At 17.9% G+C, this 10,522-nt stretch overlaps 1 protein-coding gene across 1 annotated transcript; it reads left to right on the top strand.

The window, feature by feature from the left end:
- Positions 1 to 3,884: 3,884 nt before the first annotated feature.
- Positions 3,885 to 8,887, top strand: PRSY57_1432800 (DNA topoisomerase II, putative; the record flags this gene model as incomplete). The annotated part of the gene is made up of 4 exons (XM_020115316.1): positions 3,885 to 8,070; positions 8,415 to 8,533; positions 8,651 to 8,722; positions 8,846 to 8,887. 4 exons carry the CDS (start codon positions 3,885 to 3,887, stop codon positions 8,885 to 8,887), a joined length of 4,419 nt encoding a protein of 1,472 aa, XP_019969973.1.
- Between the last annotated feature and the right edge of the window lie 1,635 nt (positions 8,888 to 10,522).

The following is a 10,522-nucleotide window of genomic DNA, read 5'->3' as shown; positions in this document are numbered from 1 at the left end:
ATTTTTTTAAACCTATTAGAAAATATCCTTTTTTCTTTTTTTTGTGAACTTTTAAAAAAAAAAAAAAAAAATCATAAACATTTTATTTTAAAACTTGATTTAAAGAATATTATATATATATATATATATAATTATACATATATATAGTAAATAAACGTATGGCCTTTTTTTTTTAAAATATATACAATTAAATAATTCATTATATATATTTTTATAGTGTATTTTATGTTCAAATAAAGGATGTGTTATATTTTTAAAGAACGTTTCTATTATATTTAAAAAAAAATGATAAATAAAATCATTACATATTATTATTAAATATTTTATTTTTAAAGTACAAAAGAAAAGAATAATAGGACTAAATAAATAACACATATATAATGTAATAATAATATTCATACTGAATAGTATATTTTTTTTTATTCATTTTTTTCTTAAAATTATTTCCGAATTTTTACTATAACTTTACGAGTTTTTAAGTATTCTACGTACACATTTATAAATGTACAGGATTTAAGTATATGTAAAAAAAGTTTTATAAAAATATATATTTCTTGTCATATATATATATATATATATATATCGTAAATCCATTGGTAATGAAAAATGACAAAGGATCAAATATGCATTATATATTTTAAGTTATAAATTATAAAAAAAAATATATATATATATTTTATCACAAAAAAGGAAATTAAAAATATTCATACGAAACAATTTTCTAAATAAGAATATATATATATATATATTCTAACATAATGAATAAATTATTTAAAAATTTATATATTTCTAATATTTTTATAATAAGATATATGTATATTAATAAAAGAAAAAGAACCCTTCTTGTTAAATTAGCAAAAACAATTTTTTTTTTTTTTTTACTTTTTATGAAAAGTTTAAAAATCATATAACGATCAAATAAACATATATATATATATATATATATGTAATAAAAAAATTTATAATTTATCTTTTATATTTTTATTGAAAATATTAAATTAATTTTTATAAAATATATCTATGTGTACATGGATGAGCAAAATATAATAGACATTATATATTAAATTGTTTCTGGAATACGTTATTATAATAATAAAAAAAAAATAAAATAAAAACATACATATTTATTTATATATTTGTAAATATTTATAATTATTTATTGAATTTTTTTTTTTTTTTTTTTTTTTTTTCTTTTATGGTAAATTTATTTATAAATTTACATTTTTTTCTAATATTTCTTATATTTTCTGAACTTGATTATTTAATTTTTGTCTTCTATATAATACGTTTGAATGTTTTTTCCTTTTATTTTTATTATAATTTTTAATATATATATATATATATATATATTAAATTGAAGAATTAGATGAAAAGATTACACTAATATATTATTTTTTTTTTTACATGCCCATAATGAATATATAAATATATATATTTTATTTTCTTTTTAAAGAAAAATATTCTTAATAATATTATACAATATATATAAATATTATTATTATATTATATATAATAATTTTTTATTTATATATATTATAAATATTTATATGTTTAACTTATTAGATGAAAAATAAGGTAAGAAAAGAAAAGAAAATTATATTATAAATATATATTTATCATAAAATATATATATTATATCATATACTATATATATAATAATAATAATAATAATAAAATATAAATTAAATAAATTATATAAGGTTATAGATTTCTATATATTTTTATTTAGATTAATACTATATATATTTGCGTATGTATTATATATTATAAACATTAATATTATTTGTTTACAAATATAAATATATAGGTGTTTTTTTTTTTTTTTTTTATTTTTTTTTTTCTATTATTATTTACTTATATATATATATATATATATAATATAATAATATTATATAAATGATATGCTTTTAATTTTTTTTTTTTTTTTTTTTTTTTTACATAATGCATGATTTTTAATAAACCCAACCAACTGCCCCCTTTTTTTTTTTTTCTATTATATATATATATTATTTAAATAAATTATATAAAGGTACTTAAGATAAAGAAATAAATTTTTATCTGTTTAAAAACTTATATATATATATTATATATATTATATATAATATATACATAAATAATATATATATATATATATATATAAATATATATATTTATATTTATACGTATTCATAATTTTATATTTATTATATTTTAATATGTATATAAAAAAAAATATATATAAATAGATTAATCTTAATATAGTATATATATATATATATATATATTATAATATATTCATTAATATTAAAAAAGAGTTGAATAAGTTATTATGGTAAAGCTCAAAAAAGAATTTTTTTTTCTCTGTGGCTGTACTTTGAAGATATTTTATATATATTATATATTATAGTTTTTCTTTCAAGTTGTATAATAATAGATTGATTTGGTTTTATATATATATATATATATATATATAATATGTATATTATATTATATATATAATCATATATGTAAGAATTTTTTTTTTTCATTTTCATATATAAATTTGTAAATATATATAAAAATATAATAAATTCTAAGTTATTTATATATATTATATATTAAGATTTAAAATTTATTTCTTTTTTCTGCGTGCCTTTTAGATTAAAAAAAAATGTATTAAAAAAAATCATCCTGTAATTGAATTGTTCTAGAAGAAAAAAAAGTGCAGTAATAAAAAATATATTTTTTATATAATATATAAAAAAATATACATGTATAATAATGTAATAATATATTAAACACAGCAAGAAAAGAAAGGGCTATTATATATATATATGTATATAATATATATATTTTTTTTTTTTTAAGAAGAAAAGAGGTTGTTTTTATATATATATATATTATATATTTATTTATTCATTTTTATGTGTCAAATAATAATATACCTATTAATTAAAAAAAAAAAAAAAAAAAAAAAAAAAATTCCTAAAACTATTTAATATATAAATATATTTATATTATACATATTATATATATATATATGTTTGATTCTTTTATTTTTTTTTAATTTATATATATATTTACCTTACCGATTTACATATATATATATAATACATGGTGATAAAGCTTTAATAATGACAAAATAATTATATGTATATTATATATAATATAAATATATATATATATATATATATATATATATTTATTTATTTATTATATTTAATATATTTATTTTCTTTTACCACCAAATTAATAGTTTGAAATATGTTATATATATATATATATATATTATGAAAATATACATCTATATGTGTATGAAAGAACGTCTGTAAAAAGAAATAATCCCTAAAGAGATTATTAAAGGTTATATGTTTACTTTTTATGTTTTTCTCATTTTTTTTAAATATATTATCAATTTTTTTATTGAATTATATAAACTATAAGTATTATTATTATTATTATTATTATTAGTAGTAGTAGTAGTAGTAGTAGTAGTAGTAGTATATATATATATATATATATATTGTGTAAGTATACTTTAAATTTTATTTTATTATTTTATTTTTTGGTATGAACATTGACAAAACATTTTGACGACCATATATATTTGTGTGGTTTTTTTTTTAACCATTTGTTCGTTATTTTATATTTTTATTTTTGAGCTTTAGTTATTTTTAGTGGTTCCTTAAATTAAAGAACAATTTATTATATTTTTTTAAAGTAAAAATATAAATATATATATATATAAGAACATATATATATTATATATATGATTTGTATATCTAATTGCAGGCATGACTATATATAAAAAGTTGTAGCATATGAAAGCACCTATATATTTTTTTCATTTCATTTTATAATATATATATATATATATATATATTTTTTTTTTTTTTTTTTTTTTTCTATTTATTTATTTTTTTAAAATGGCGAAAAATAAAACGATTGAGGAGAGGTATCAGAAGAAGTCTCAAATCGAACATATTTTGTTAAGACCAGATACCTACATAGGAAGTGTAGAAATGCATACTCAATTATTATGGGTATGGAATAAAGAAAAGAATCGTATGGTTCAAAAGAATATTACATATGTACCAGGTTTGTATAAAATTTTTGACGAGATTATAGTAAATGCAGCAGATGTTAAAGCAAGAGAAAAAGAGAAGAGCGAGAATCCTATGACATGTATAAAAATAGAAATAAATAAAGAAAATAAGAGAATAAGTGTATATAATGATGGGGAAGGTATTCCTGTAGATATACATAAAGAAATGAATATATATGTACCACATATGATTTTTGGAGAATTATTAACTTCTGATAATTATGATGATGCAGAAGATCGTATTACAGGAGGTAGAAATGGTTTCGGTGCAAAATTAACAAATATATTTAGTAAAGAATTTATTGTACAATGTGGAGATAGTTCTAGAAAAAAGGAATTTAAAATGACATGGTCAGATAATATGTCAAAATTTTCTGAACCTCATATAAAAAATTATAATGGTAAAGATTATGTTAAGGTTACATTCAAACCTGACTTAAACAAATTTGGTATGACTGAAATGGATGATGATATAGAAAGTTTATTATTTAAAAGAGTATATGATTTAGCTGGGACATGTAGTGTAAGAGTTTATTTAAATGGTCAAAGATTAGCTGTTAAGGATTTTAAAAGTTATGTAGATTTATATTTAAAAGATAATTCAAATGATAATAAAAATAATAAAGGACAAAATGATAACAATAATAATAATAATAATAATAATAATGATGAAAATGCAAATCAGACCAATGATAATTTGGATGTTAGTTTGTCAAATGAACCTGCAGATGGAACACCAACAAAAAATAATAATAATAATAATAATGATGAAGATGAAATTGTTAAAATACATGAAAAACAACATAGATGGGAAATTGTTGTTTCTAAATCTGATGGATCCCAATTTCAACAAGTATCATTTGTTAATAGTATATGTACAACCAAGGGAGGTTCACATGTTAATTATATTGTTGAACAATTATTATCTTCACTTAGTAAAAAAGCTAATGCTAAAAACAAAGGTGGTATGGAAATTAAATCAGGACATATTAGAAACCATTTATGGGTTTTTGTTAACTGCTTGATTGTTAACCCAACTTTCGATTCACAAACAAAAGAAACATTAACCACAAAACCAGTTAAATTTGGTAGTAAATGTATTTTATCTGATAAAACCATAAATAATGTTTTGAAAAGCCCTATACTTAGTAATATCCTCTTATGGGCACAAGCTAAAGCACAAGTTGAACTCAAGAAAAAAATGAAAGCAGGCTCATCAAAAGCTAGAGAAAGAATTATAGGAATACCTAAATTAGAAGATGCTAATGATGCTGGTAGTAAGTATAGTCAAGAATGTACACTAATTCTAACAGAAGGAGATAGTGCTAAAACTTCCTGCTTAGCTGGATTATCTATTGTAGGTAGAGATAAATATGGAGTTTTCCCACTAAAAGGGAAATTATTAAATGTAAGAGATGCCTCATTTAAACAACTTATGGATAATAAAGAAATTCAAAATATTTTTAGAATTATGGGTTTAGATATTACTGATAAAAATAAAGATGATATTAAAGGATTAAGATATGGATCTTTAATGATTATGACAGATCAAGATTATGATGGTTCACATATTAAAGGATTACTTATTAATATGATACATAAATTTTGGCCAAGCTTATTAAAACATAAAGGTTTTCTTAGTGAATTTGTAACACCAATTGTTAAGGTACAAAAAGGAAGCCAAGAATATTCTTTTTTTACCATAGCTGAATATGAACAATGGAAAGAAAATACGAACTTATTAGGATGGAAAATAAAATATTACAAAGGTCTTGGTACATCTACTGATAGAGAATTTAAACAATATTTTTCAGATATTAAAAAGCATAAAATAATGTTTTTATGGACAGGAGATCGTGATGGTGATTCTATAGATATGGCATTTAGTAAAAAAAGAATCGAAGATAGAAAATTATGGTTACAAAATTTTATATTAGGTTCATATGTTGATCATAAAGAAAAGGATTTATCTTATTATGATTTTGTAAATAAAGAATTAATATATTATTCAAGATATGATACAGAAAGAAGTATACCAAATATTATGGATGGATGGAAACCTGGACAAAGAAAAGTTTTATATGGATGTTTTAAAAGAAATTTAAGAAATGAATGTAAGGTGGCACAGTTAGTTGGCTATATTGCAGAACATAGTGCATATCATCATGGTGAGTCTTCCTTACAACAAACGATTATAAATATGGCTCAAACTTTTGTCGGATCTAATAATATAAACTTTTTAGAACCTTGTGGTCAATTTGGTAGTAGAAAAGAAGGTGGTAAAGATGCATCTGCAGCAAGATATATATTTACAAAATTGGCAAGCTCAACCAGAAGTATATTTAATGAATACGATGATCCCATATTAAAATATTTAAATGAAGAAGGACAGAAAATTGAACCACAATATTATATACCAGTGATTCCAACAATATTAGTAAATGGTTGTGAAGGTATTGGTACAGGATATTCTTCATTTATACCGAATTATAATTATAAAGATATTATTGATAATATTAAAAGATACATAAATAAAGATCCATTAATACCTATGGTTCCATGGTATAAAGATTTTAAAGGTAGAATAGAATCTAATGGGAAAACGGGATATGAAACTATAGGTATTATTAACAAAATTGATAATGATACATTAGAAATAACAGAGTTGCCAATAAAAAAATGGACCCAAGATTATAAAGAATTTTTAGAAGAATTATTAACAGATGAAAAACATCAACTCATATTAGATTATATTGATAATAGTTCACATGAAGATATATGTTTTACTATAAAAATGGATCCAGCTAAGTTACAGAAAGCTGAAGAAGAAGGTTTAGAAAAAGTATTTAAATTAAAAAGTACATTAACAACTACAAATATGACCTTGTTTGATCCAAATTTGAAATTACAGAGATATTCTACAGAGTTAGATATTCTTAAAGAATTTTGTTATCAAAGATTAAAAGCTTATGAAAATAGGAAGAGCTATTTAATATCTAAACTAGAAAAGGAAAAACGAATTATAAGTAATAAAACGAAATTTATTTTAGCTATAGTTAATAATGAATTAATAATAAATAAGAAGAAAAAAAAAGTGTTAGTAGAAGAATTATATAGAAAAGGTTACGACCCATATAAAGATATTAATAAAATAAAAAAAGAAGAAATATTTGAACAAGAGCTATTAGATGCTGCTGACAACCCTGAAGATAATGAAGAAATAATTGCTGGTATTACTGTTAAGGATTATGATTATTTATTAAGTATGCCTATATTTAGTCTTACCTTAGAAAAGGTTGAAGATTTATTAACACAACTTAAAGAAAAAGAAAGAGAATTAGAAATCTTAAGAAATATTACAGTTGAAACAATGTGGCTCAAAGATATTGAAAAAGTTGAAGAAGCTATAGAATTCCAAAGAAATGTGGAATTATCTAATAGAGAAGAAAGTAATAAATTCAAGGTAGCTAGAAAACAAGGACCCAGTTCAATGAAAAAGAAGAAAAAGAAAAAAAAATTATCTAGTGATGAAGAATCTGAAGGAGGTGATACATCAGATAGTAGTGAATTCTTAGTTAATACATTAAATATAAAAAAAAATACTAATAAAAAACCAACAACGTCATCAAATAATGTTAATAATAGTAAAAAAAGATTAAGAAAGGCAGATGATTTAAATAGTAACGAATTAGATAATACTTTATCCGTATCAAAAACGTTTGATGATAATAATAATAATCTAACAGATAATACACCATTAATTAATAGATTAAATGATGAAAATAATGAGTTTAGTAGTAATAATGTAGATAATAAATCTACTAACAAAAATTCAAGAAAAAAAAAACCGAAAATTGCTGATAGTACTAATGATAATAATAGTGAATTAAATAGTTCAATACAAATTAATGATAATGTAAATGATGATATAAATATTACTATATCACCTAATAAAACTATTAATGTTAATGAGTTTTCATCAATAAAAAATAAATTATTAGAACTTGGTATTTAATATATAAATATAAATATAAATATATGTATTATGTAAATGGATTAGTTTTATTGTATAGTTTGTATTATATAAATATATAAATATAAATATAAATATATGTATTATGTAAATAGATTAGTTTTATTGTATAGTTTGTATTATATAAATATATAAATATATATATATATATATATATATATATATATATATATATATATATATATGTATGTATGTAAATTTATAAAACGGATTATATTATATATATTTTTTCTTCTGCGAAATGTTTCTATCCAAAAAGAAACATATATTTTTTTATACGCATATTATGTTTTATTATTCATTTTCTTAATTTTTTAGAAAACAAAAAAAAACCAAGATTAACCTTATCTGAAAAAGTTAAGATGAAAAATAATGATAAGAAGGATACACCAAATAAAGGAAGTGCAGGAAAAAGAACACCCAGCAAAAAATTGAAGGTAAAAAAAAGCAACATGTTTTAAAAGGAAAAAAATATTACTATATTTTCTAAAAGTATATTAACCTATATATATATATATATATATATAAATATTTATTCTTTTTTTTACTTTTAGGGAACCTTAATAGGAGATGATTCCAAATCGAGACAAGATTCCAATTTTGATAGTGACGCTTCTAGTAAAAATGTAAGTTTATGAAACGACAAAAAAAAAAAATATATATATATATATATATATATATTTAATATGTATCCTCATACACATATATATATTATATTATAATTTTTATTTATTTTATTACTTTTATAGAATGAATCATATGGAGATAGTGATAGTTCATACAACATTTAAGAAATTCATATTGAAAAATAATTTGAACTATATTTATGTATTATACAATTATCATATATATATATATATATATATATATTTTTTAAATATTAAAACTATATATCATATCATTATGAAAATTAATTTTTTTTTTTTTTTTTTTTTAATTTTTTTAAACAACTCATTAAAAAATAATGACAAAACATAAATATGTAAATATATATATTATCATAAATATGAATGATGTAATTTTTTCTTTCTTATTTTTTTTTTTTAAATTTTCCCATAATATTTATAATTATTTTTCTTATATATTGTCTACATATCTATATTAGGGGTATCATAAAAAAACGGTTGTGAGATATTAAAATTAAAAATTAATTTCCTACAAATTGTTAAGTATGGATAACATTTATTTTTTTTAATAAATTTATATATTCCATAGGAATTTTGAAACATAAAAAAAAAAAAAAAAAAAAAAAGTGAAGACAATTATAATATATATATTATATATATTCTTTTAAAGGATAAATTATAAGAATGTATGATTTGAAATAAGAATAATTTTATTAAATTTTTTTTTTTTTTTTTAAATTAAAAATATATTTTTATACCCCTACGCAAATGACGAAGGAAATATATAAATGCTTAAATGTTTTTTTATTAATAACCAATTTACAATTTACGTACATAAAAATAAATATATATAAATAAATAAATAAATATATATATATATATATATATATATATATATATATATATTTATTTATTTATTTAAATGTACTTTTTTCCTTTCATTTTGTTATGCTTTCTCTTTTTTTATTATTTTAAATTTGAAATATTTTTTCTTAAAATATATGCATACATTTATATAAATTTAAAATTTCTCATTTTATTATAAACATTTTGATATACTTTTTATTTCCATATTTACGAGTTCACTTGTTGAATAATTAAATAAAATATATATTTATATATATATATATATATATATATATATATATATATATTTAAATAAAGTAATATTTATTAAGTAAAATATAATTAATAATATTTTACAAATAACATATAATTAATTAATAATAAAGTAAGAATAAATTTAATATATGATTAAATTTAAGGATCAATAATTATATCTCCTTTTTAATTTTTACTTATATATATATATATATATATATTGATTTTATTTTTTTCTTATTTTTATTATATTTTTAACTTGTATGTAAAAATAATATAATAGTATTTTTTTCTAGTATGATAAAAATATATAATGAAATAATATATTATTTTTTAAATATATGAAACATAAAAAAAAAAATATATAAATATATTATATATATATTATATATATATATAATATATCTTAAATGAAATAAATAATGATCGATGGTTTATTAATGGATTAAGGATTTTTTGGATAAAACAAAGTACTAATAAAAAAATATAATATTATATATATTATACACATATGATATTTTTATTTAATTATTAATAATTGTGTGCACAAATAATATATATATATGCTTGAGATATTATATATATATATATATATATATAAAAAAAAAAAACCTTAAATAATATATATATAATAATACTCTTCTATATATTATATAATATATTGTGTTATATATATATATATATATATATATTTACATT

This window comes from Plasmodium reichenowi, chromosome 14 (assembly GCF_001601855.1).
Source record: "Plasmodium reichenowi strain SY57 chromosome 14, whole genome shotgun sequence".
NCBI classification, from domain to species: domain Eukaryota; phylum Apicomplexa; class Aconoidasida; order Haemosporida; family Plasmodiidae; genus Plasmodium; species Plasmodium reichenowi.
Note: the sequence above shows the minus strand (reverse complement) of the source record. Positions and strands in the feature narration are given on the sequence as shown.